The 27164-nt window shown below is 42.1% G+C and overlaps 2 protein-coding genes across 3 annotated transcripts in view; both read right to left on the minus strand.

The window, feature by feature from the left end:
• The window catches only part of Scg3 (secretogranin III), a 38668-nt gene extending 32340 nt beyond the window's left edge, over positions 1-6328 (minus strand). For both annotated transcript variants that reach the window (XM_035444801.1, XM_027411133.2), the window contains exons 1-4: positions 6238-6328; positions 5534-5586; positions 4890-4935; positions 4580-4795 (exon numbers count right to left, since the gene is read on the minus strand). In XM_035444801.1, coding sequence (XP_035300692.1) covers positions 4580-4795; positions 4890-4935; positions 5534-5586; positions 6238-6328 — 406 coding nt within the window. The remainder of the gene's footprint in view (positions 1-4579; positions 4796-4889; positions 4936-5533; positions 5587-6237) is intronic.
• Positions 6329-6509: 181 nt separating this feature from the next.
• On the minus strand, positions 6510-13859 carry LOC100751975 (tudor and KH domain-containing protein-like). Its single transcript, XM_027411380.1, is given in 6 exon segments — positions 6510-6607; positions 9138-9220; positions 10460-10794; positions 10797-11612; positions 11677-11888; positions 13748-13859. Coding segments are annotated over 6 exon segments (1656 nt in total).
• Between the last annotated feature and the right edge of the window lie 13305 nt (positions 13860-27164).

The raw sequence follows: 27164 nt of genomic DNA on the forward strand, positions 1-27164 counted from the left end.
TAGCACTTGGGAGACTGAGGCAAGGGGACTGCCATGAGTTTGGAGCTAGGCTGGGCTACAGAGAGAGAAAGACAGAGAGAGAGAGAGAGAGAGAGAGAGAGAGAGAGAGAGAGAGAGAGAGAGAGAGAGATCCTGTCTCAAGCAAAACAAAGTCAAACTCTAAAAACCAACAAGAACAACAATGATGACAATGGCAACAAATAATGTGAGGGAGAAAGGGGATGAGGGCAATGAAGCCTTGCTCCATCTACAAAGAATTGCAGAAATCTAAACCACATTGAATAGACTCAATTTACAAATTGTTTAGCTCTCCTTATCACATAGAGGCAGACGGGAAAGATCAGTGGTTTAACAACCACGATACAAGCTTGGATCACTGTACAAAATAATAAGGGTATTGGGCTCTGTGCTTAGCTCAGTGGTAGAGTGCTTGCCTAGCATTTGTCAAGCCCTGGGTTAGAGTTTCAGTACTGAAAACAAAACAATAAAACAAGCAAATGTGAATAATAAGGATATCTGTTTAATTTGATTGTAATGGAGTTGTAAGGAGCAGGTGAAATAAGATGTTAGATGCACCTATCATACAGTAGTATATGGAAGAGTGTACTATTGTAATTATGCATAGTGGATTTAGATTTCTAAATAAAGGAGTTGTGATTATCTTTTGGAGAAAAACGGAAATTGAATTCCTTGCCCTATATGTTATGAATAATGCTTCTTTTTTTCTTTTGAGACAGGGCATTATTGTGTAGGCTGGCTTTGAACTCACAGAGGTCTGCTTGCTTCTGCCTCCAGAGTGCTGAGATTAAATGCATTTATGCCCACACTATGAATATAATCTTTGCTACTTTTCCTCAAAGGAAGGACACCTTATTTCCATCCCAATTCTGCCCTTTTCTTCCAAGGCCCCGGGGGATTTTGCCAGGGAATTTCTCCCATGGTATGATCTTTCTTCTAGACTGTGGGGATGGTGGCACCTGTAGCCTCAGGCAGACACCTTCTCTTGCCTTTGGACACAGGCTTACTAAGGCGAGTGGTGATTATACACAAAGGCTGAGTCCTTGTTCAGCTGTGAGCCTTTTGAGACCCAAGTGCCAGAGTGACAAGAGTCATAAAATTAGTTCCCCTCTTGTCTGGTTGGAAGTTGAGTTCTTCATCTATTTCTCAGGAGCACAGCCTCTCTAGTGCTTAGGTCTGAATTTTCCATTTGTGGGTTGCAAGTCATGCACTGGGGACTAGTCTTCCGTCTCTGCAGAGGTGGAAGAATTTACTTCCCTCTCCATTTCTCCCCCAGGATCTGAGAAAGAAAGAATGTTGGCTGCCTGCTGAAGCTGGAAAATAACCCAGATGACTGTTTTTCAGCTCATTTACTTCCCAACGGGGAGAATGCTGGTAACTCAAAAGAAATGTCTTCCTCCTCTGCTGTGCTGCTTCTGGCTCTTTAGCCAGGAACTCAGCTCTCCCACAGTGGAACTTAGTGAGCTGCAGGTAAAGTGAAGCACTTGGCCACTGCCCTTACCGTCCATCAGTTTCCCCCAAGCTCTTTGAAAATGAGAAGAATATCTCACGGTGATTTCCCAGCTGTGCACAAAGGAGTGTTTTATGCTCCCCGTGTGAAGCCTCAGAAAGAAGCCAGCATGGATTCAAATTTTAAACTTCTAGTCAGCAGCAGTGTTCCATACAGACATCAAACGACTGTGCCCTGTTATATCTTTCTTCCCTGTTATATCTTCTATCCCTACTATCTCATTGAATACCTAGAATTAATTTCTCCAGTAAAACTGAAGCCTTATTATGTGCCAGACACCAGAGGTAGAGTGATGGCTGCATCTAGCATCTCATTTAACACCTGGAATTAATTTCTTCAGTTAAATTGAGCTCATCTTAATATCTGCCAGACACTGGTGGAGTGATGATTGGATTCAGCACGGTCCCTGGATACACAGAGGTGATTATCTACTTTGTAGCCTGCAATGTAGGAATTCTATGATGAATTTCTCCTATGGAACACACAGAGGAGCCTAAAGCATAAGTACATAAAGACAAACTGGCAAGAATTTTGAATTTGGAGCTGAGGACCCGCCTGCCAAAGACACTCTCCCTCACTCTGCCTCTTGGGATGGAGCCTGCACATCTCTGATATTCTATTCGGATGCCTCGGTGGGTTCAGACTCTCTGGCTCCAGGATTTCCAGACTCTGAAAGGAAACTAGACATTCACCCATAAAACATTCTCTCTATGACCCTTGACTCAGTCTCCACAGGATCTCAAGTAAAGCTAAAGTAAATCCTGGGATAAGCCTAAAGCCACAAGGACCAGCCCTACAGTTTTAAACCTATGAGCTGGCAGAAGAAAAAAAGTAGCCACTCAATTAGTGTTCAAGTCACAAACAAATCCGTGTCTCTGCTGGTGCCAACAACCAATATGACTAATCAAGTCAAACAAATATCACATTCTTTTTTACTCTATTAAACCAAATGTTCTAGTCAACAAGAGTGATTAGCTTGATGTTTTAAATGCAGTTATGCCCAGTGTCTACTTGCTTCTGGTCCACAAACATTAGGCTAAAGAGTGGAATTCAAGTTTTAAATTCCCCAAGTGGCAAAACATAAATCATTGGCTCTATCCACTCAACACATATAATACATTTTAAAACTCTCCTCAGACTATGATGTTCTGTGAAAATCTCATTTAATTGAGAGTCCTTCCCCCAAGATAATCAGCATAATTCTCTCATTGCTATGAAACAAAATAAGGACACAGAGAAAGAAGAAAGCCTGTACTCACTTCTAAGCACTCATCTGCAGAAATGAAAATACTGTCACTTCCCCAAGGCCTACTTATGTCAGTCTACTTATTCTCTCACACATTCATTCATTTCTTCACTTATTTATAGAACCATACGATGAATTAACGACTATTCAGGCACCGGCCAATAATGTCCCTGTTCGTGTGAACTTTTCAGTGTCATATTGGATAAAGACAATCATATGTGTTTACAGTTACAAATGCAGAAGTTCAAGCTACAAGAAGTGCAGTGAAGGCAAGGGACAGAGTGTCTATCAGATCACATGTGCTAGACACAACCAGACATGTTTGGTAGTAACTGTGAAGACAGGAACCATATGAAGGATTTTGGTTTTGGTCCTAAGAGAAATGAGGATCTACTAAAAGAGATTTATGGGAAATAAAGAAAGCATGCTCTGTCATCCCCTGTAATCCCAGCACAAGAACCTCATGATCCAGGCTAGCCCGAGTTACCTGCAAGGTCTTGGCTAAAACCAACCAACCAAACAACAAAACAAAACAAAAACATAACAGCATGCTGGTCATGGTGGCACATGTTTGCAATCCCAGCAGTCAGAAAACTGAGGCAGGAGGATCATGAGTTTAAGACCAGCTTAGACTATATAGGAAATACAGTCTCAAAAAAAAAAAAAAACCCAAGACTCTATGGTTGTAGTTCAGTGATAGAGTGATTAACTGCCTAGCATGCACGTATTTCAATATTTTATATTTGTAAATTAAAAAGCCTACTCCAGCTGTCACACCATTAAAAGGTTGAAAAAAAAACTGGAGTGGTTGCTGGGAGACCTGTAAAACGTTTAGTTCAAATGAGACGTGATTGGGTATTCAGTAATTTTTGTTTGTTTGTTTTTGTTTTAATTGTAAAAACATGGGTGATACTTGGGAAGCAAAATGATTAAGTTTTGGAAGATTAGGTTTGAATCAGTGAGAAAAAAATAAGAGAAATAGTTCAACCCTAGATTTCTGTCTTGAAGGAAAAAAAAAAAAGGATAAATAGCAGCAAAAAGGGAAAGATCTTTTGAAGAGGACCTGTGAGGAGGAAAGAGGCCATGAGTTAACTCTAGTATACATTCAATTTTCTGTGCACCTGGAACTTCCAAGGCAAGATGTTAGGTAGGGAGAAATAGATCGACAGCCCAGATCAAGTCTGGGTCAAAATGGAGATGTAGAATGGCTAGATGAACAAAGGCAAGAGAAGGAAACTATCAACAAGAAAATAGTGATCATTTCACTATGGTGGGGGGGCAAATTTATAAATCTGATTATTTGAAGAAATAACATTTTACTTGTACTAGTTATTAAAATAAGTGGAAATAGTAAAATGCATTTAATAATACTGTAAATACAGATACAAGGCTTTAAAAAATTTCAAAGCATCAGTAAGGAAACTAATCACTGTTGTCACTTTTATTGCCTTTTTTTTGTTTTGATGGAGTCTGTCTAGCCTGGTACTTTATGTAGCCCAGACTGGACTCAATCTTGTGACAGTTCTCTTGCTTCAGCACATTGAGTGTTGGGACAACAGGCATGAGCCACTACACCTGTTTTAGTAAAGAAAACTTTAAAGGGAAAAGTTGAGACTCTAGAGTGGGGTTTTTGTACATTATCAGTAAATCTTTGCTTTACCTCAGCTTTGGACTCAACTAATGAAAGCTTATGAGCATATTAGATAAATTTTGAAATTATGTGAACTTTTCTTAATGAAAAACTCAAAATGAGAAAACAAACAAACAAAAAAAAACGGTAGCAAAGCACCTTTTAAATCATTTACCTTGAAATTTATGGTCCAGACTACTTTTTGTAGAGTCATACTCATCAATCAGTTTTCGATTTTTAGTTGAATCAACATCTTCTGCATTCAATTTGTTACCAAATGGGGAGCTTCTTATGGATTGTTTTTCTTTCTCAAGTTTTTCCTTTTCTGTTATCGCCCTTAGCAGGTTCAAGTTATCGATAGAAGAATAATTGCTCTCACTTGACTTGCTTTCTGGAAGAAAAGTTCCAAGCCCAACACACCCATTTTAGTTTAGAATCCTGAGACCTACATTTTCTAACTGAACAGCAGTGTGATTTCCCTTTACCTGGAGGGTATGTCTTTTTAATCTTGTCTGCCTCTGCCTCAGCAATCTGTGAAACAAACAGGAGACAGACCTCTTTTTAAACCACAGTTTCACAACTTACCAAGTATACAAGCCAAATGCTTTAGTCTCTATGAGATTTACATTTGTTTGTAAAATGTAGTAAAAAGCACCACTACAAGGATTAAATGAGATAAAAAAGGGCTGGTGTACTTTAAGTATTAATTCCTTTCTCCTGTAGTATTGACAAAGATAAATCTTCAACTAAGCGTGGTGGCATGTGCCTATAATCCCAGCACTCAATAGGATGAGGTGGGAAGATCAAGGGTTGTAGGCTACCCAGCAAGACCCTGTCTCAAACAAAACAACAAAACTTAGTAAATTAAGCAATCTTCTAAGAGTGGATACAGTATGGATCTCACTGGGTTATCATCTTGTGGGCACTCTAGATATTATACAAAACTCAATGTACATAACTGTGACAACATATAATTATTGAAACTAGATTTCCCATTTAATTTTTGTCAATTTATTATTAATCTCTCAGAGTTTATAAATTCAAAGTGTCTAAAATATCACAACATGATTACAATAAGTGATAATGAGAACAAAATGACATAGCAGTTATAATTTTACAATCAACCTACCTGTTCATTCAAAGGTCTTTCTGCACTTAATTCTCTATTATGCAGAGATTTGTCTAGAATAAATACACATAAATATAGATTTAATTGTGTATTTGGGTGGTAAAATAGTTTTCTCATTAAAATAAAAAAATCTCAGTGAAAAAATTTTTGGAGAAATAATTCTGGGTGGTTATGAAATATTAGAAAACTTATATTAGCAAAGATTATCAATTATATACACAATGAGTATCAGTGTTGGTATTCTTATATTACTGCATTTCCTGAGTTAAAAGCAATCACACTTTTGTTTTCTGATCAGAAATTTAACAGATAGTTCTAATTCTTGGCTTATTAACTCTTTTTAATTAGAAATATAAAATTTGATTACTATTGCTGGCACATGAAAAGAAATCACAGTATCCTGCATGTGTAATGAATAGATCATCTTAGAAAAAAAAATCCAAGCCACTTTAAGAACAGGCACTCGCTCCCTTTTCCAAAATAAGATCTTTATAATAAACCCACGTTGTTTCTCTATTATTTAAAAAGTGAAGGAGAAAAATCCATCTTGGTTCTCTGAATTCCAAACGGTTCTGTCAATTTGCAGGGGTAAGATCTGGTTAGAAAAACTAGGCAAGGAGATTTAGAGCTCATAGGTCACACCAAGCTTTATCTTTGCTGGGCTAAATGAAAGAGAGCTCGGAAGTAGAGAAATTTCCACTTACCTTGGCTGACTTCGGGTTTGGGGAAAGCTTGAATTGGGACGCTATTGAGCACCAACACCAGTATCCAAGATCCGGTCCAAAGGAACTCCATTCTTCCTTGCTCCTCTGCTCTCTGCTGGGAAGAGCCTGGCGCTGGGCCCCTGGGCTGTAGCTTTTGTTATGAATGAGAAGGGGAGTAAGAAGCTGGCAGGGACAGGAAGGAGCCTGGGCACCGGAGGGAGATGAAGCTGAAAGGCTAGCAGTTGCCCGGGGCTGGAGAGGATGCTCCCAGTTCAGGTGAGCAGGTGCAGCGGACGCTGTCCACTCCGAGGGTGCTGAAGTTCCTGCTCGGGCAGACGTGGGCCTGGGCGTAGCTTTACTCCACTAGCTCCTGGAGAGGAAGTGAGGAGGAGGCGCATGCTCTATGCAAACCAGGAGCATGAGGATGGCGTCAGCGACCCAGAGCTACTCCAATCCCGCGGGAACGGAGAGGGGGAGGGGAGACAGGCAGGCTAGCGTATTTTCCATGCCGCAGTTCTGGGCATATTCCTATGTCCGAGTCCCGCAGTATTGCAGGACGCTAGGCATAGTTGTTGTACCTCAAGGACTAAATGCCCTCTCTACCCGTGAACCCGTCAAGGAGAAATGGATAATTTTGTTTAATTTTGACTTGTGATTCTTCTGCAGTATCCTCTCCAGAATCACTTCCTGCTATTCTCAAAAGGTACATTTCTATCATACCTATATAATATACTCAAAATATATAATTCTATTAAACCTTAGAAAGCCCTGCCTTTATTGATCAATGTTGACATTTTCTTGATACTTTTGCATCTCAGCTCCACAGGAGTCTTTTGGTTGGGGAATTGTACGAATACTTTTTCAAATAGATTTTGCATAGAACTTGACTCTCGCAGATGGTGAGAAAAGAAAACATATTGTTCTCCTTCTAGGAGTGAGAGTCCTCAGTAGTCAGGGAGATGAGCAGAAATGCTCAGTTTTGTTCTCCTTCTTCAAACCAAATAGGAAAAAAGAGTTTTCTTTTGTGACATTCTCTCCTGGGTCTCATTTATACCTGAGGATCTTGATGTTCTGGGAGTCCTTTGAAAAAAGAGAGAGCCATGAAAACTTTTCCTCCTCTCGTAAGCAAGTTAGAGTTATAGCAAGTTCCTATAGTTATCCCAGAAGCCTGAGGTCATTGCATACAACTTACTATTCAAAGACTTTTAAGTGATGAATACAAACAGCGTACTGTGAGAAGGGTGCTGAGCAAGCTCTTTAGTCTGATTTTAAAGTAGAACTTGGATCTTTTCCTTTCAACTGCAGCCTGCTGGGAACCCAGCTGAATAATGACCACAAAGAAGGATCCAGCACAATCAGGCCTTTGATTTCTGCATCCCCCCTTTCAGCCACCAAGTTACTTACTTAAATAACACAAACAAACAAACAAGCAAACAAGCAAACCCACTAACAAACAAATTTCCCTCTTTCTGGAGGCTTTGAATTTAATGGTCTTGCAAGCATTTCAGTTAAGAATCTAAAAGTCATTTTGTTCAATTCCTTGTGAATCTTTTTTTAAAAAATGATACTTAAAAACTGAAGTTACAGAATATTCCCAAAATCTAGCAGTTACTTCCAACCAAACAACTCTTTCTTATTGGTGTGTATAACATGATATTAGTATCCTGGCATGCTGCAGTCTTACAAATTAGTGCAGGGGCTGGAGAGATGGTTCAGTGGGCAAGAATATAGACTGCTCTTGCAGAAGACCCAGCACTGAAGTGCAGCTCACAACTGCCTATAACTGCAGCCCCAGGGGATCTGACACCATCTTCTGGACTCTGTTAACAACTCATGTACACATACCCTCACAGACACTCACCCACATAATACTTAAAGTTTTGTTTAAGTATTTAAAAATTAGCTCATATTTTAAAATCACAGCTGTGTGAGGAATAATTTTTTTAGATGCTGTTTCTGAAAACATAAGTGGCAACTTTGCTAGCTGGCATATCTATTCCATTTGCTATTGTACTAGATGGACTTCACCTTGGAACATGTAATGCTTCAGATCAGCTGAGTTATGGAGCGGGAAAGAACCATAGAGTGTGACTTAGTTTACATTCTTTAGTCTTATTAGACATGATCATACTGGAAAAGCATAGATCTGTAAATGGAGTGATGCTAATTTAATTTATTCATTTAATTTAACACACACACACACACACACACACACACACACACACACACACACACACACGTAGGAATGTTGGAATGTAGGAATGTACCAGGCCTTAAGATAGCTATTTGTATAAAAAGACAAGATAGCATTGGTTACTGCTGGTCTCTTGCCTAGTAAAGAGAAAAAAGAAAAGAAAGAAGAAACAAACAAACAAAAAAATCCCCTAAAACAAAAACAAACTGTAATGAAACCAACAACAAAACAACTATATAGTAGATAAGCTTCATGTGCAACATGATATTTTTAGTTAAGTATAAGTGAGCAAGCAATCGTAGATGTTTGTTACTGGTCTCCTTTGTATGTATAAAGTTCAAATGGAGTCCAAATCATGGAATTATGACCAGGCAAGGTGTGGTGGTTTGAATAAAAATGGCCCCCATAGGCCCATAGGGAGTGTTTTTTACATAGTTTCTGGGAAATCCACCTGTTTAAATAAATTAATGAAGTGGTAGAGGGTTGCCTATTTATTACTGGTTTCAAAATACTGAAACTATGCTGATTGTCCCAGCTCAGAGGATCATGACACTGTCAGCATGGTCCTTCGCTCATCATTGCCATTCTTTCCGAAGAGATACTCACGAAAGATCCCAAAATAGAGTCTGAGCTGTTAAGACACTCAGAACTTCAGAGTGATGGGAATGGATCTGTTGCTGTGAGAGGAAATGACCATCGTGCTCACTCTTGAGATGGCTAATGGTCCAGTGCAAAGGGGAAGTAAATGTGGAGTCTGGCAGTGTGCCATCGGAGGAGAGATGTGATAACCTAACATAATGCAGCAAATAGCATGACTAATGCAGTCAAGAAAAGGGAAACGAAAAAGGAATATAAACAAATAAACTAGCTCAAATGGTCAAACGTCATAGACCACCTACACATGGAAAGTTCCGGAAATGAATATGAGAGTGGGTGGCAGGAGAAGGTGGTTTCACAGAAAACTTTTCTGGTTCACTTATTTTGTACTGTGGTTGAATGAGATTAAGCTAATGGCCCAGCTCAGGGACTAGTAGGAGGAAGATGTGAGGCATTGTGGACGATCCCTCTAGAACCACAAGGAAGAATAGTTCCCCAGAATGAGTGAGAGCGAGAGTGAAGGCAAACAACACATCAGGTGCTCTCTGTCTTCTAATTTTTAAAACATTATTTTAAACACATATGCAATATAATATTAAAACAGATCAAGCAGAACTGAGTGAAATAACCACTTTGCTCATTAGCATTGGTTCCTGTTACAGAGTGTGCCTTTTTCTCTGTATTTTTGTGTATGCACCATTATATATTTATCGTAAAGCCTATTTCCCATCATACTTCCGGTGGGTGCCTGGTTGGGATTTTAGTTCTTTGGCTGGGCAGTTCAGAAAACCTTAAAATCCTGACACCCTGTAGACCATTCAAATAAATCTCCTGTCTGTCTGTCTGTCTGTCTGTCTGTCTGTCTGTCTGTCTGTCTGTCTATCTATCTTCTATCTATTCATATTCATCTATAAGTTCTGTTCCTCTAAAGAACCCTGACTAATAATATACTGGGTTTTCGTCTTATAGAGTCTAGACTTGGAGGATCTGGTAAAACATAGTTTTGTGTTGCTTAATGACAAGATAGAGCCTGAGAATTGTGTCACAGGGTGATCATCATTGAATATACTTCCACAAACCAAGGAGGCTGTGTTGTCACTGTGCTATATAATCTTATGTGGCTGCCACCTTCTGGAATCCCCTTTTGACCAAGGGGTTTTTATGCTGTACATGACTACTGAGGATCTGCTCAGGTATTGGCCAGCAAAGTGCATTAAGCTTGTAAACTCAGGCCATTCTTGATTTCTTCGCTAGGTTGTTGACCAGGTTAGCACTCAGAAAGCTACCACAAACCATTAGGACTATTTGTCAGGATGCTATGGATTTCTTTTTTAAAATATCTTACTCAAAATCATTTTATTTAATGAAAATGATAACTGATGAGAAGTTAGTTCTGAAAACTTCACAGTAACACAGGCCTTTAACACACACCTGCAGTCTCGGCACTCAGGAAGCAGGAAATATACTGCCAGCACCTGGGGGACAGCCTCAGCTACACAAGAAAACACTATATAGTTTCTTCTGATAAGCTGAGGCAGGATAGGGCTCTTTTGGGTCTCATTGAGTATGCTGGCAAGAGAAGCATCTGTTTCAGTGGCCATGTCCTTCAACACATCTGGGACAGTTCCATCGTCTTCCACATCTTCAGAAAGTTCTACTGCATATCCTTTGTGAGCTAATCCTAGCCCAATATCAAGTTTCTTCCCATTACTGGTATCATATAAATGGATTTTTGGCCAAGTTGAGATTCTAGTCTGGACATAGCTATAGAGATCTTGGCCACCAATGACTTCGAGTCAGGAAAGTGAGTGAATCTCTCAAACTCATCTAGAGCTTCCTCTTCACCCTGTTCACCTGAGGGGGCGATTTGTGCCAGACTGCATTCTATTGCTTGAAAGGGAAGGCTCAGGAAGTCACTCCTGAGAGCCCTGAGATCCTTCAGTGGGCAATCTCCATTATCTCCAAAGTCCACAAAATAGAGGTCCAAGTTCCCATTTTCCAGGGTACCAAGAATCTGGGCTCTATACCAGCAACCATCTGCAGAATAAGGTGCTGCTATGTGCAGAGTCAAGTCTTCAGGAAGACTATTTTCATAGTGCTGGGTCATCTCAATGTTAAGTTGATCCAATTGGAGGCTGTGGGAGCCACTGATTTGGATCCAGAAGTGGTTAGGGTGTTCATAAGCAGAAATGTAGATGTCTAGGTACTCATCCGTATGGAAGCTGAAGTCAGGACTGGGAACTTCAATCATAGACATCTCTGGGCAGTTCTGGGCACCAGAATTCTCAAGACTGTCATCAGTACATTTCTCCCAGGAACTTTCTTTTGGTCCTGCAGCAACCATATCACCAGCACTTTTGCGGAGAGGAACCTCCAGGGGTACAGCTGGCCCCATGCTAGTACCGGTATTCTTCCATAAAACTGCTTCACCAGCTCCACCTGGCTCCATCACTTCTTCTCTTCTCACACTGATTGGTAGTAATGTCCTCTCTGATTCTGTTTTTTTTTTTTTTTTTTTCCGAGACAGGGTTTCTCTGTGGCTTTGGAGGCTGTCCTGGAAATAGCTCTTGTAGACCAAGCTGGTCTCGAACTCACAGAGACCCACCTGCCTCTGCCTCCCCAGTGCTGAGATTAAAGGCGTGCACCACCAACGCCCGGCTCCCCTCTGATTCTTTATGGCATGTAATTTTGGATCCAGAAGTCTTACAGATAGAACGAATTGTCTCACCACCTCTCCCTATGATTCTGTCCACAGATCGCTGGGGGACTGAGAATTGCTCAAACATCGGGGAGTTTCCTCTCGGGATCTGATGGATTGCTGCTTTTGCCTTGCACCTTACTGTCCCTTCTGCCTTGGTTGCTCAGCAGCCAAGCAGGTAGCTATTTTGCAGCCGCTTGCCACACCCCCGAGGCAAGTCTGCACCAATCAATGCCTGTCTTGAATTCTGATAGTCCTGCAGCCAATCCTTGCACAGGCAGCCTTGAGTGATGGATCAGGGGTTTCTAAGGCCAGCCTTGAATATAGAGCAGCACCAAAGCCTGACTGACCTACAGATGACCCCTGGTAATCAGCAGGAACTCCAGTCTTCACCAGATCGATACTGCTGTTTCAATGCTATGGATTTCTAATGTGAGAGAATGCATCAGAACTTGACCTCTTGATTCTGGAAAGCACCATGTTCAGGTTTATGCAAAACTGAAAAGCAGCCACTGATTGAGGGTATCCTTTCCCATCTGACTTCCCCATCTGAGGTCTAGCAGAGGACAAGGTAGAGGTGGACACCCATATAACTCATTTATGTCCAGGAGGATTCTGGCTAGTAACTCTTGAGTGTGGCAAAACTAACAGAGTGCCTCAAATAAGAGTCCCAGAGAGCCAATAAGACGGCTCAGTGGGTAAAGGCACTTGCCACCAAGGCTTATGACCTGAGTTTAATTCCTGAGATCCACATGGTGGAGGGAGAGAGAGAGAGAGAGAGAGAGAGAGAGAGAGAGAGAGAGAGAGAGAGAGAGAGAGAGAGAGAGAGAGAGAGAGGGCTGACTCCACAACACACACACACACACACACACACACACACACACACACGAGCCCAAAGAAAACACCCCCGTTCTCTGGGCCTTATGTGACAGGAGTACAGGCATCGAGCATGAGTCATTTATAACTCATGTTTACCATGGGTGAGGATGGTGGGCAAGCACCAACTAGCAAATCCCACAGGTGGGCATGGCTAGAGTTATGGTAAGTAGTATAGAGTGGGTCACCATTTCAGGGGGCCTGAAACTAAGAACCAGAGCTCAGAGTTGAAGGGAAGGGAAATTCTAAGAACTAGGAAGGAGGCCAGTGTAGAAGAATTTCTGATTTGGTAGGCAAATATCTACAATGGCTTTTTACACAGTTCTTCTAACCTGCCTGGTTGTGCTTGACCTAGTCAAAGGAACTGAAATGGAGTATCCAGGGAGACATAGAAACAAGCACAAGCCTTTAAATGCTCACAAAACTCATGGCAGATCTTAGCTGCTCCCCCTCTACCTCTCTCTCCCCATCCCTCTTCCTCACCCTTTTTGATAAAGGGTCTAGGTGTGTAGCCCAGGATAACCTCAAACTCACATCCTCCTGCCTCAGCCTCCCAAGTGCTAGGATTACAGGCATGTACCACCATGCCTAGCATACCTTAATCTCTTCTCTTCTATTTCAGTTTTTAAAGAGGATATATTTTATTTATTCTTTAACAATTTCATGCATGTAAATAATGTGTCTTTATAATATACACCCTCAATTCCCTCAGGAATCCCCAACTCCTCTTTCTCACTCCCACCAGACACTCCTAACACTCTCCTCCCCACTTCTTCTCGTATCCCCCCCTTTTGCTAATAGTCCACTGAATCCAATTAGTGCTGCCTGTTGGAGTGTTGACTGATCTGATTGACTGATCTTACACATGTAACCATAGCTGTATTGTGTTCATGTGTGTAATGGCCATACCCCAAAGAGAACACTTCACTTGCTTCTTTTATTTAGGAACAAGATGGGAGTGTCCAGAGTGGACTTCTCAGTATAAGTTTGCATCTGTGGCTCCTGAAAGGGTCTATGTTGCTAATGATTGGATTCCATGGGAGAAATAGCTTCTAAGTCATTTTCAGAAGTGATTCAAAAAGCATAGCTTTCTAGAGGTCAGCCAAATCACAGACAGCAACCAGAGGCAACTTCAATCTAAGTACATCTGTCCTGTTTGACCCGGAAATGGATCAGGAACTGAGGTGAGCCATGTCCAGGTACAGAGAGTCTCCAGTGTACCAAAGTAGCAGGCAGTTCTTTCTTGTCTTCCTCCATGTTTGATTATCCTGGAGATGGCTTCCCGAATCTTCCTTCAAAGAAAAATGATTCTGTAGAAGCTGATGAGACTCCAACTCAGCAGAACTAGTGTTGCCTAGAGATGACTTCCTCAGTGGCTTGGAGTGGCAGGTTAGGAGCTTCTCAGCTTCAGTCTGAGCCCTTCCTTGTTGCATGTGGAATTAATCTGTTTACTCTACTTTAGGATCTGGAAGGAAATGAAGAATATCTGGAAACCTTGTCTGAGGAGTTGAGGCCACTTCGAGAGCAAAGGAGTAGAAGGGGTCTTTCAGGAGATCCCCTTCCCTTCCTCCCCATCTCTCTCTCTCTCTCTCTCTCTCTCTCTCTCTCTCTCTCTCTCTCTCTGTATGTTATGTGTATGTGTACACACATGTACATCTGTGTGCTTGTTCATGGTATGGGTGTGTATGCATATAAGTGTGGAGGTCGGAGGCCAATTTCAGATGTTCTTTAGGTGCTATTCATTTTGTTTATTGAGCTAGAGTCTCTCACTGAAACCCAGAGCTCACCAAATAGGCTAAGCTGCTGGCCAGAGCTCTAAAGATCCACCTGTATTCCCCCAATGCTGGGATTATGTACACTTACCTCTTCCTTTCCTTTTCTTCTGAAAGCACAATTATGGGGAAATAGATGAGATCTCCTGGGCAAACTGGGGGCATGGGGTACAGGGGAGGGGCGGGGATTAGGAACAGGAGGGATCAATATGGTCAAGTTGCGGGGGTGGGGCGGAGAGTGAGAGCAATGAAAGAGATATCATGATAGAGGGGGCCATTATGGGGTTAGAGAGAAACCTGGTGCCAGGGGAACTTCCAGCAATCTATGAGGATGACCCCAGCTAAGGCTCGTAGCAATAGTGGAGAGGGTGATTGAACTGGCCTTTTCCTATAATCAAATTGGTGACTACCCTGATTGTCATCATAGAATCTTCATCCAGTAACTGATGGAAGTAGTTGCTGAGATCCACAGCCAAGCACTGGGCTGACTGGAGTGCAGTCAAAGAGAGGCAGGGGCAATTATATGAGCAAGGGGTGGAGCAGTCAAGATCATGATGGGAAACCCACAGAGACAGCTGACCTGAGCTAGTAGGGGTTCATGGAGTCTGGACTAACAGCTGTGGAGCCTGCATGGGACTGACCTAGGCCTTCAGAATGTGGGTGACAGTTGTGTAGCTTCATCTGCTTCTGGGGCCCCTCATAGTGGGACCAGGATATGTCCCAGGTGCATGAGCTGGCTTTTTGGAACCTGTTCCCCATAGTGGGATGCCTAGCTCAGTCTTGATGCAGGGGGAGGAGTTTGGTCCTGCCTCAACTTGATATGCTAAGGCCTTGCCCTTTCTGAGGAAGGGAGGCTGGGTAGAAAGGAGGTGGCAGGCAGGGAACAGGAGGAGAGGAGGGAAGGAGAACTGTGATTGGTTTGTAAAATAAAAAAGTTTACAAAAAACCTCACTGTTGCCCAAGATTGAACCTGTGTCCCCACACTTAGGCAGCAAGCACTTTACCAAATGAAGCATCTCTCCATCCCCCTTCTTAAGAAACTCTTAATCTCTTTATATCATTGTGAGAAAAATCTAAGCTCTATTAAACATTCCATGTGTTTATTTTGTGTGTGTATGTGTGTAGTGTGCATGCCACAAATGCACATGGAGGTCTTAGGACAACTGCTCATGGGTAGAGAGAGGTAAGACTGTTCTTTCTCCTTTGTTCTCCCAGAGGTGTTCTGAGATGACAATTGGAAGTCTTCCTTAGTGGAAATGGAAATCAATGGCTTTGCTCAGGCACTACAAAGCCCATCCTCCAGCCATTCCCAATATGACCCAAAGTGTTTTAGCTGCCAACTCCCTGCAATTTCTAAACCAATAAGGAATTAGGCCATCATTTCTTTCTAGACAGTGTTAAGGTGTAATTAGGTAGAACTAATGCCTTCTGAGAAACAGTGACTATTGGTTCTTTCCACTCCTGGCACATGGAGCAATGGCTAAGAGGAGTGCTTCTGTGGTCTCTCTAGCCTCATTATCTCCCACTCTCCTCAGGCCCCAGAGCCCCAGCACTATCAGCCTCTGATTCTTTTGCCATGGCCAGGCAGGTCCTCACAAGGAAGCTGTCACTGCGATTGCCTCTTCTGTTTGAATAGTCTCCAATGGCTCATTCTCTTACTTCCTCCAAACCTGAAGTCAGATGCCAACTCAGTGATAGGCTGAAGTTTCACCCTCTTTTCTACTGTGTACCCCAATCATTTATCTTGTTCCTTGTTTCTTTTCATAATCCTATATAATTTCTTTCATTTTTGCTTATTTATTTATTGTTATTGAGCCATACATTTCCTCATTTTAAATTTAAATTAGAAGCAATCTTATTTTATATATCACCCCCAGTTCCCTCTCCCTCCCATTCTCCCATGCCCCGCACTGACCCCATCCCACCCCTCTTCTGCTCCATAGAAAGGGTAAGGCCTTCTATGGGGGATCTTCAAAATCTGTCACATCATTTGGGGCAGGGCCTAGGCCCTCCCCCTTGTGTCTAGGTTGAGAGAGTATCCCTCTATGGGGAATGGAGCCATACATTTTCCCCCTTCCCTCCTCCCATCTCCCCTTCCACACTCCCTTCTGCCTCCCTCCAAATTTATTCAGGAGATCTTGTCTTGCTTCCTTTCCCAGGAAGATCTAAGTGTGTCTATCTCTCTTAGGGTCCTCTTTGCTACCTAGGTTCTCTGGGGTTGTGGATTGTAGGCTGGTTATCCATTGCTTTATGTTTAATATCCACTTATGAATGAGTACATATTATATTTGTCTTTCTGGGTCTGGGTTACCTCACTCGGGATAGCTTTCTCTAGTTCTGTCCATTTACCCAAACATTTCAAGATGTCATTGTTTTTTTTTTTTGTTTTTACAACTGAGTAGTACTCCATTGTGTAAATGCACCACATTTTCTTTATCCAGTCTTCAGTTGAGGGACATCTAGGTTGTTTCCAGGTTCTGGCTATTACAAAAAAATGCTGCTATGAGCATAGCTGAGCAAATGCCATTGTGGTGTTAGTGTGCATCCTTTGAGTATATGTCCAAAAGTGGTATTTCTGGGTCTTGAGGTAGATTGATTTCCAATTTTCTGAGAAACTGCTATACTGATTTCCAAAGTGGCTGTACAAGTTGGCGGCACTCCCACCAGCATTGGAGGAGTGTTCCTCTTACTTCACATCTTCTCCAGCATAAACTTTCATAAGAGTTTTTGATCTTGGCCACTCTGACAGTTGTAAGATGGAATCTCAGAGTGGTTATGATCTGCATTTCCCTGATGACTAAGGATGTTGAGCATTTCCTTAAGTGTCTTTCAGCCATTTGAAATTCCTCTGTTGAGAGTTCTCTGTTTAGATATGTATCCCATTTTTTTACTGGGTTATTTGGTCTTTTGATGTCTATTTTCTTGAGTTCTTTGTGTATTTTGGACACCAGTTCTCTGTCAGATGTGGGATTGGTACCATGTGGCATTTCTAAGACATTCATATGAGTGATTATATGGGTATTTTGGTTTACAATTCATTTTTTTCTTTTTTTAGGATTCAGCAAAAGTTATTGATTCAACAATAAATGGTTAAGGGAAACCCATCACTCCTGGGGTATCATCCGAAGACCTGAAAACTACCCTTTGAAAGCACAATCCATTTCTGAAGCTGATCAAATGGAGGAATGTACCAGCATGTTTGCCTACATGCCATTTCCAAAGATGTAGCACAAATAATAAAAACCCAGAGACAGATATTGGGGTTAAAGTTGAAGATCAGCATAGTAAAACAGCCAGCCACTAAGGAGTTCTCACCTTTACCAATGCTCAGACTGAAGGGGTGATCTTGTTCTCTGATTGCACCTCCAAACTGCACTGCTCCTCAGACTGCCTAGACTGCAATGTGGCATTGTCTCCTCACACCTTATACTCCTCTGTTCGCCCAGCCATATCACTCCTATTTCCACATCCCCAGTGCTTGGATTAAAGGCGTGAGCTCTGTTTCTCTTTTAGACTGATTCATTCTCATGTAGCCCTGGGTGGCCTTGAACTCACAGAGATCCATCTGCCTCCGTTTCCTGAGTCTTGGGATTAAAGGTGTGTGCCTCCACTGCCTATCTTCTATTTCTGTGACTAGCTTTGCATTTTGATCTCCAGGCAAGCTTTATTAAATCATAAACAAAATATCACCACAATAACAATGCTTGGAAACAGCAAAATGTGACTGTGCTCAAGACTGTGCTTGTGAGTATGCATGTTTGGGTTTACATGAAACTTACTAACAGCTTGTACTTTCATGAACATGAGCATATATGCCAAACAAGTGACTGTGTTTGGGACTTGGGGTATGCGAACACATGCGTATATTCTGACACATGACTGAACTCAGAACGTAAAGTGGGAAATTACCAATACGGAGCCAAGTAGAAATATAAGGGTATTTAATAGGGAAAAGCCTTACTTACAGAGCGACCTAGCCAGCCGGCGTCGCAGCAGTCTGTACAGCAAGCTGAAAGGGTGAAACTGAAAACAAAACCCAGCCACCTGAAACTCTTACTCTACATCACCCTGACCATGCCCTCGCAGGTCAGGCAGACCTGTACCCAGTCCCTAAGCAGGTGTGGCTACAGGTTCCCCTACAATTCCCCTTTTAGTCTAAAAGAGGATTAAAACTTAACAGTGTAAAGTATCCAAAATTAACAATCATAAAGGTGAAATATAAGAAGATACAACAATCTGCTTATGTCACATCCTAACTATCTATTTTAACTAAACCCTAAAGTCATCTGAAAGAGGTGTCCAAGCCTGAACACCTCCTTCCAATCCCAACCATAAACAATAGGAAGCTATCCCTAACTAGGTATATACACTATCCTAAGTGACAACAATGGGGAAAGGGGACGTAGCATTCTCCAAGTTACTTCCTGCTGAAATGGGACGACGATACCCTTGTGGGGTCCTGTAGGAAGAAAATGTTAGTATAGTGAAAGCCTTGATTGGATTGTATCCAGTCCATGTTAGATGGGATTTGCTTGATTGAAGATCTCGCTTGAAATCCTCAACTTGATTGAAGTCAGTACCCAAAGCTCTGGTGGGAGTGTCAGTTGAAATGGAGCAAGTTGGATCCAGTGCAGTCGAGGAGGTGTGGCCCATTTTCTTTCCGGGGTGTCCAGGGATTGTAGGGAGCTGTCCCTGCATTCTCCATTACAAGATGGCGCCTGCATCTGGCAGGCACCGAATGTAAACAAGTTATTGCGCAGGCGCTGGGTAATTTTCCATTCCTTGGTCTCTGCCTCTTCCGTGGCGTCATATGGTCCGATGAGCTACAGCCAATCATGGGGTAACACGTCCGAGGCGGCGGTTGCCAGCCTTTATTAGGGGACAGGATTCTTGGCTCGGGGTCTCCGCTCTGGTAAGCTTATGCTCTCCTCTCAAGATGCATTAAAGCTTTACTGCAGAAGGATCCGAATGTCCTGTGTGGTTCTTGCCGGCAAGACTATCGCGTGGGACACAGGGATTGCTTTTAACATATATAGATTTATGATAATTAAGAATGAGCTAGTAGATGAGAAGTCCTAGTCATTGGCCAAGTCACTTTGAACCTAATACAAGTTTCTATGTATTCATTTGGGCCCTATCTGGGGGGGGGGGCGGCTGGCGTAAAACACACACGTGGTGGTAGGGCTCAGGCAGCTTTTGGCAGAAAGATTTATCGCAGCAAGAACTTGTACCCTTGTCAGCATATACATATGTGTCAGCATATGTCTGTGCTCAGGAAGCTGTACTCATGTGAACATGTGAATATGATCAAACACATGTCCATGCTCAGAACTTCACATATGTGCCAACACGTGACAATGCCATTGAATTGCACACATATGAATAAATGCATGTGGGCTGACACCTGTCCATGATCGGAACTTGCATGCATATAGATGTGTGCATATGAGAAGATATGTGATCATATGAGGGACTTTCACACAGGTGAGAAAGTGCATATGCTCCAACATATGAATAAGCTCAAAATTTACAGCATGTGTGCACAGGTGTGTGTGCTCATACATATTTTGATGATACATGATGACACACAGAACTTTCATTCACGTGAGAATGCACATATGCGTTGATACATGGCAGTCTTAGTTACTTTTCTATTGATGGGAAGAGACATGGTGAGTCAGTCTACTTATAAAAGAAAGCATCTAATTAGGATTTTGCTTATGGTTTCAGAGGGTGAGTCTATGATCATCATGGCAGGGAACATGGCAGCAGGAAAGTGGGCATGGTGCTGGAATAGTAGCTGAGAGCTTCCATCTTATACAGCAGCTGGAGGAGAGAGACAGAGAGACACAGAGATACAGAGACACACGCAAAGCGAGACAGAGACAGAGAGACAGAGGCACACACAGAGAGACAGAAAAAGAAAGAGACAGAGACAGCCTGGCTTGGGTTTTTGAAATCTCAAAGCCTACTCATAGTGAACGCCTCCTCCAATGAGGTCACATCTCCTAATCCTTCTCCAAATAGTTCCACCAGGTAGGGACCAAGCATTCACATATATGAGCCTATGGGGGCGATTCTCATTCAAACCACCACTGTGACCATGTTTGGAACTTTCACATGCTTGCAAATGAGAATATGCACTGATATGTAACTGTGCTCAGAAGTTGTACACATATGAGTGCACTCATTTGTGTGCACATGTAACTATGCTTGGAACTTGCATGAATGTGAGCATGTGCATATAACCTACATGTGGCCACATTTGGATCCACACGTGTGTGAACACATGTATACGTACCAGCATGTGACTAAGCTCAAAATATGCATGAATGTAAATATATGCATGTGCACCAAATGTGACCATACTTAGGAACTACATACATGTGTGCTGACATGTGACTGTGCTTAGGAACTGCAAAGTGTGAGGATGCATATGTGTACCAACTCATGACTGTGCTCTAGAATGCCTGTGTATGGACATACATGTATGCACCAACATGCGTACATACTTGGAGAATGCAGATGTATGGTCACATGCATATGTGCTGACATGGATTCCTGTTCTGAACTGTCATGATGAGGATGTCCAGGGTCTGCACACATGTGAATGTAAGCATTTGCACTGACATGTGACTGCACTCAGATCTTGCTCTCAAATGGGTGTGTGCATACACACCTACATTGCTCCCAGATCAGCACATGTATAAGCATGTGCTCATGTGCCAACATGTGACCCTGATCCAAACTTGCACACAGATGAACATACAAATGATTGAACAAACATGTCTGCACAAGGGAAATGCATGTGTGTGAACATATGTATGTGCATAGACACATATTAAGGAACTATAAGTCAACATTACACATATGCCAACCTTTGACTGCACTCAGAATTTTCATGCATATGAACATGTTCATATATGACAACACACGATCCCACCTGGGAATAGGACACGTGTGAAATATGGTGTAAGCACCAATATGTGACTACACAGCAAGTGTAGGCAACAAGTGAAATCATACTGTGATTCTTAAGAAATCCACTTAGCCAGATGTAGTGGTGCACACCTTTAATACCAGCACTTAGGAGGCAGAGTCATGAAGATTTCTATGAGTTTGAGGGAAGCCTGGCCTACAGAGTGAGTTCTAGGACAGTCAGAGCGACTCTGTAAATAAAAACACAACACACCAAAATTAACCAGAATCAAATGAATTTTTATAGTTAGAATTGGTATTCAAAATGGAAACTGTGGAGCTTCAGGTTAAATTTTACACTATCAGTATTGAATATATCTTTTGTTTTTGTTTTTGTTTTTGAGACAGTGTTTATCTGTGTAGCTTTGGAGCCTATCCTGGCACTTGCTCTGGAGACCAGCCTGGCCTCGAACTCACAGAGATCCGCCTGCCTCTGCCTCTCGATTGCTGGGATTAAAGGCGTGCGCCACCAACGCCCAGCAGTATTGAATATATCTTATTCGCTAACCCACCAATAAAAACAACAACAAAACTCTACGAGAGAATTCTAACTAGGAAAACAATTAGCCTTACATATTTTTTCTTTCTCTCTCATCATTTTATTTCTCTTCTCTCTCTTTTTCCTTCCTTCCTGCCTTCCTTTCTGTTTTTGTTTGTTTTTGAGACAGAGTGTCTCTGTATAGCCTTGACTGTCCTAGAACTCTCTGCAGACAAGGCTGGCCTCAAACACAGAGATCTGCCAGCCTCTGCCAGGACTAAAGGAGTGTGCCACCGCACCTGGCTTTACATCCTCTTTTATAACTCATGTCCATTACCCGTGTTCTTCCTCCGCCCTTCATAGTTAGCTTTTCTTGGTTTCTTTTCTTCATGTCATGCTCATGCGTATTTGTTTACATATTTATGCACATTATTGTCTAGATTCCACATTGAATGAGAAAATGGATGTTGAAACATGGAGAATTGCACAACACTAAGAAGAAGACTGACAGTGTTCTGATGAGAAGTTCTGCTATAAAGCTTTTATCATTGGAGATTTTCATTCTATCTAAACTGGCTCCTCAGAATTTGAAGCATGCGAAAGGTATCAGGGGGCATTTCTCTTAGGCAACATATCTGATTCTGATTTGAGCATGCAATCCTTTGTCTGGCTCGCTTTTGTTGCACTTTGTTTTAGTCCCATTGAAGCACAAGTGGTGTAGAAGAAATACATTATTTTCTACCTGTTTTCCTTATGGTATTTCCATATATGTTTAGTTTTGGTTGATCTATACCCACTCTCCATCTCCGTGGTCCTTATCCCCGTTATATCCTTATGCCCCAGTATTCTCCTTAAAAGTGGGTTATTTCAGTATTTGAGTAGAGTTTGAGAATTCTGGATGTCTTATTTTCTATTTGTTTTTAGTTACTTTGTTCCGTTTTAGTTTTTAATAAAATGTGAAACAATACCCTCTGGGGTGTAAGCTTGTTTATTTTACTGTGTTCTGTTTAGTTATTTTTTTAAGGTTATAAAAGTGTAATCATTGCCATCTGTTGTATTTGAGTAAAATCTAGCCTAAGAGTCAGAAAAGTCCTGGCAACATCTTACAAAAACAATGGCAACAATGTCATCTCACTATGGTTACTAGTGAAACTGTTTTTCTCCCAAATGAAGTAAGTTTCCTTAGAGGATTATTTAACATTTGATTTATATCATTATTGAATTGGCCTCCAAAATCATCAAAAATCTCTAAAAAAAATGCTGCAATTTAACTCCAGGCCTGATAGGAAGTTAGCAGATTTTTGTCACTCTGAGTCAAACCTAATCAAAATTCCCTCTTTGCAGAATATTATTTTTAAGGGCTTCTTAGGGTATGACTTGGAGGAGAAATTTGTGGGCTCCATCACTGCCTGACAGTATTAAATAACTATTGTTACCTGTAAACACAAAAAAGCAGACATTAAGATCAGACACAGGGTTTTCAGTGTGGCTTAGAATGTCATTCGAACAATGGACTGCCTTTGGCCATGTCCTTGCTACACTTTCCACTAGACACCATAGCTCCAGGACTGAAGATGGATTGTCCTCAGGTAAAGTCACTTGCCACCAAGCTTGGGCTGAGTTTGTTCTCCAACAAACTGATTGAGAGAGAGAACTGATTGATCCAAGATGTTCTCTGACATTCTATGAACACACATTATACAACACAATAGAAGACACACACACACACACACACACACACACACACACACACACACACACACACACACACACACACACACCACTCTCATAAAAATAAATGTAATTTTTCAATTTTTCTGATTTTTTAAGATTGATTTATTTTTTATATGTGTTGGTGTTTGGTCTGCATGCAAGTCTGGTACCACATGTATGCAGTACCCAAGGAATCCAGAAGAGGGCATGAGATCCATCCTCCAGACTCAGAGGGAGCCTGAATATGCTTTGCTCAGGCCAAGCCTCCTCTTGGTCTGACCTTTCCCTGCCTGCAAACGCCCTAGTCAACAGACTTAATCTGGTCTCCACAATCAGCTGTACCTTTCTCAACCTAAAGAGTGGGGCTGGATGGCTCACCTTGGCCCCCAGCACAGCCTGCTGTGTCCAAATCAGATACAAACTCAGAAAATAGTTCCATGTGCCTAGTCAGTCTTTTGTTGTTGTTCATTTTTTTTTTTTTGTTGTTGTTTGTTTGTTTTTCAAGACAAGGTTGCTCTGTGTATCCCAGCTGTCCTGGAACTCACTTTGTAGACCAGGCTGGACTTGAATTCAGAGATCCACCTGCCTCTGCCTCCTAAATGCTGGGATCAAAGGCACGTACAACTACATCCAGCTCACATGCGTAGTGTTAATCACCTGGCCCTCTCTGTCCACCCAGAAAAAGCCACCAGTCTGGTAGAACTGTTCTTTATGAGGCTTATCTAGATTACCCCAGGATTTAGAATTTAAAGAACGCTCATAAACTTCATCAAAGAATTCGAGGAGTGTAAGGAGGCACAAACATAATGAACTTAAAAAGAATGAGTTTGAAGAAAATAAACACACTCATTTGATGCCCAAGAAAACACAAACATAAGACTAAATGGAGAAGACAATCGTGGATTTCAAAACTGAATTCAATGGAGGGAAATATTGGAAAGAATTTGAGCCGAAATAAAGCTAGGTTTGAAAAACTCAATAAACCAGTCTGAAAAATCAGGGGAAAGTCTTATAAGTAGAATGGATTATATAGAAGATAGAATGCCAGAACTTAAAGATAAAATAGAGCCTATGGGGGCCGTTCTCATTCAAGCTACCACATTTCTCTCCCTGACTGTCATAGGCATCTCATAATGCAATATAAATTTAGTTCAACTTTAGAAGTCTCCATAGTCTTCCAGTCTCAACACTGTCTAAAAGTCCAAAGTTCAAAATCTCTTGTAAGACTCAAGGAAATCCCATGTTAACCGTAACCTCCAGAAATAAAAAAAAGCAGATGACACATTTCCAGCATACAATGGCAGAGAATATACACTAACATTCCCAATGGGAACAATTGGGACATAGTGAGAAAAATATGGATCAAAGCAATACTGAAAACCAATAGGGCAAACCTAAAATCCTTTAGCTCCCTCTCCTATGTTAAAGGGGCTATATGATACTATCCCTCCAGTTTTGTTTTGCCTGTGACATACATCTCTTTCTTAGGCTGGTTCCACTATTTGTGTGCAGTTTTCCTTGGCAAATGTCTCATGACCCTGGCATCTCCAATACCTTGGGGTGTCCAGGTCAATCCAGGCTTCAGTTTCTCAGGTTCTCTGTATAGGACTCTCGTGCAACATGCCTGGTTTTACCTGCTGCTTTCTGTAACCACCAAGGAAGATCTCACAACCATAGTTACTAGTGTATTCATCATGACTCTAAAGCTAGCACCAAGTGTAAGAGCCTATGGGGGCCGTTCTCATTCAAGCTACCACATTTCTCTCCCTGACTGTCATAGGCACTGCCATATTTGACTACCAGCCTAGGATCCACTCATGATCAAATGTGCCTTTGAATCACATTTTCAGCAGCTTTGATTTGTTGCTTGGGAGGAGCAGGACATTCCTCCCATCTTTTCCTTTCACAAGGTGGAAGCACAGCTGGATTGGCTTGATTTTGAGAGCACTACTTGCTTAATTCCATTCTTGAGCTCAGTCTTCAGAGCTTGCAGAGGTGTCAGCACTGGCTTCCAGCTCCAGTGAGGGTGACCCATTAAGCTCTATTTACAGCATTCAACCAATTTTCTAGTTCAAAAGTCTTCCACATTTGTTCTATCCTGCAGGGAAGCTCCTAGGGATAGTGAAAGGTTCAGGTTTTAGGATCTCCGAGATTTCCCATGCTCCTGGCAGGAAAAAAGAAAGACTATCCCACCAGCTAGCTTTGGGAGAGGGTCTACAGAGAGAGCCTAAACCAAGTCGGGTGCCAAAATGTTATTCTTTTGTTTAAAAAGAAGAAAAGAGAAATGCTGAGACATGAGACATAAGATTATAAGTTTATTATAAGGCCCGGCAGAATGGGGAGACTAAGAAGAGGAACAGGGTAAATGACTGACCGCCATGGCCAGTCTCCATAGAGAGACAGAGCGGGGAAACAGAGACAGGGGACAGAGAGCACAGAGAAAACAGAGAGCGGGACAGAGAGCGTAAATGGGCAGGGGCCTATCTTTTAAAGGGGTCCTCTGCACCTGCGTGCAGACTTAGTTCCCATGGAACCTTGGGCTGACCAGGGTATTGCCTGTTTCACCAGGTAACAGGGGCAGGCCAGCACAATGCCTGAACCTTTCAGATAGAAAATAAGTCAGAATAGCTTTAGGTAGTCCTTGAATCTGACCAGATGCACTAGGCCCCTGACTCTTAAGGGCAAACGATAAGGGTTGCCAAAAAGTCACTCAGACAAGCCAAGCTGCAAAGAAGATGACTGAGACAAACACAGAAGAAGCCATGACCCGTGGAGCTGCCTGGAAGAGGGTTCGAACAAGGGAGTCACCTCGAAAGGACACTCTCCAACCTATTAGGCTGCCTGAAGTCTGTTCAGTGTGGTCCAGGTTTTCAGACTGGTGAGCTCTTGTTACACATGCTGGGGTGAGATTAGGTGATGCCACTGTCTTTGAGTCATTCTGCTCCTGTAGGCAACCACAGTGAAACTCATTGGTTTGCCAAGTTGGACTTCGATGCTAACTGTACTTTGGTCTGTCATGGGGTCCCTCCCTGGGTTGAGTAGGTGTGTGTGTGTGTGTGTGTGTGTGTGTGTGTGTGTGTGTGTGTTGTGTCTAAAAGTCTGTCATTCAAGACATGCAATAGCTCACTTCCTACTAGCAACTTTCTATTTCTCTGATAAAACACCATCAGCAAGGCAATTTATAGGTTATGAGTATAACTGGGCTTATGATCCCAGAGGGTTATTGTCCATGATGGCAGAAAAAGGCATGGTAGCAGGAGCAGCTAGAGTTCATGTCTTGAATGGTATGTAGGACACAGAGAGCACATGGAATGGTAAGAGTCTTGGAATCTTGAAATATCAAAATCTGCCTTCCCTCCCCCTGTGACACACCCGCTCCAACAAGGGTACACTTCTTTTTCTTTCTTTTCCAGTTTTTGCTTTTTGATTTCATTTTACATTCCACAGTTCTTCCTTTCACCTTCTTACCCCACCCCCTTGTCTCCTCACACCCACCTTTACCTCCTCTCACCCTCCCTCACCTCCCCCTAGCACACCCACAGTCCACTCCTCCACATGGTTAAGGACTCCTGTGAGGAGTCAACATGGTCTGGCACAATATATTGGCCCCTCTCCAGTACA

The sequence above is a fragment of the Cricetulus griseus genome, chromosome 4, assembly GCF_003668045.3.
Source record: "Cricetulus griseus strain 17A/GY chromosome 4, alternate assembly CriGri-PICRH-1.0, whole genome shotgun sequence".
Lineage (NCBI taxonomy): Eukaryota > Metazoa > Chordata > Mammalia > Rodentia > Cricetidae > Cricetulus > Cricetulus griseus.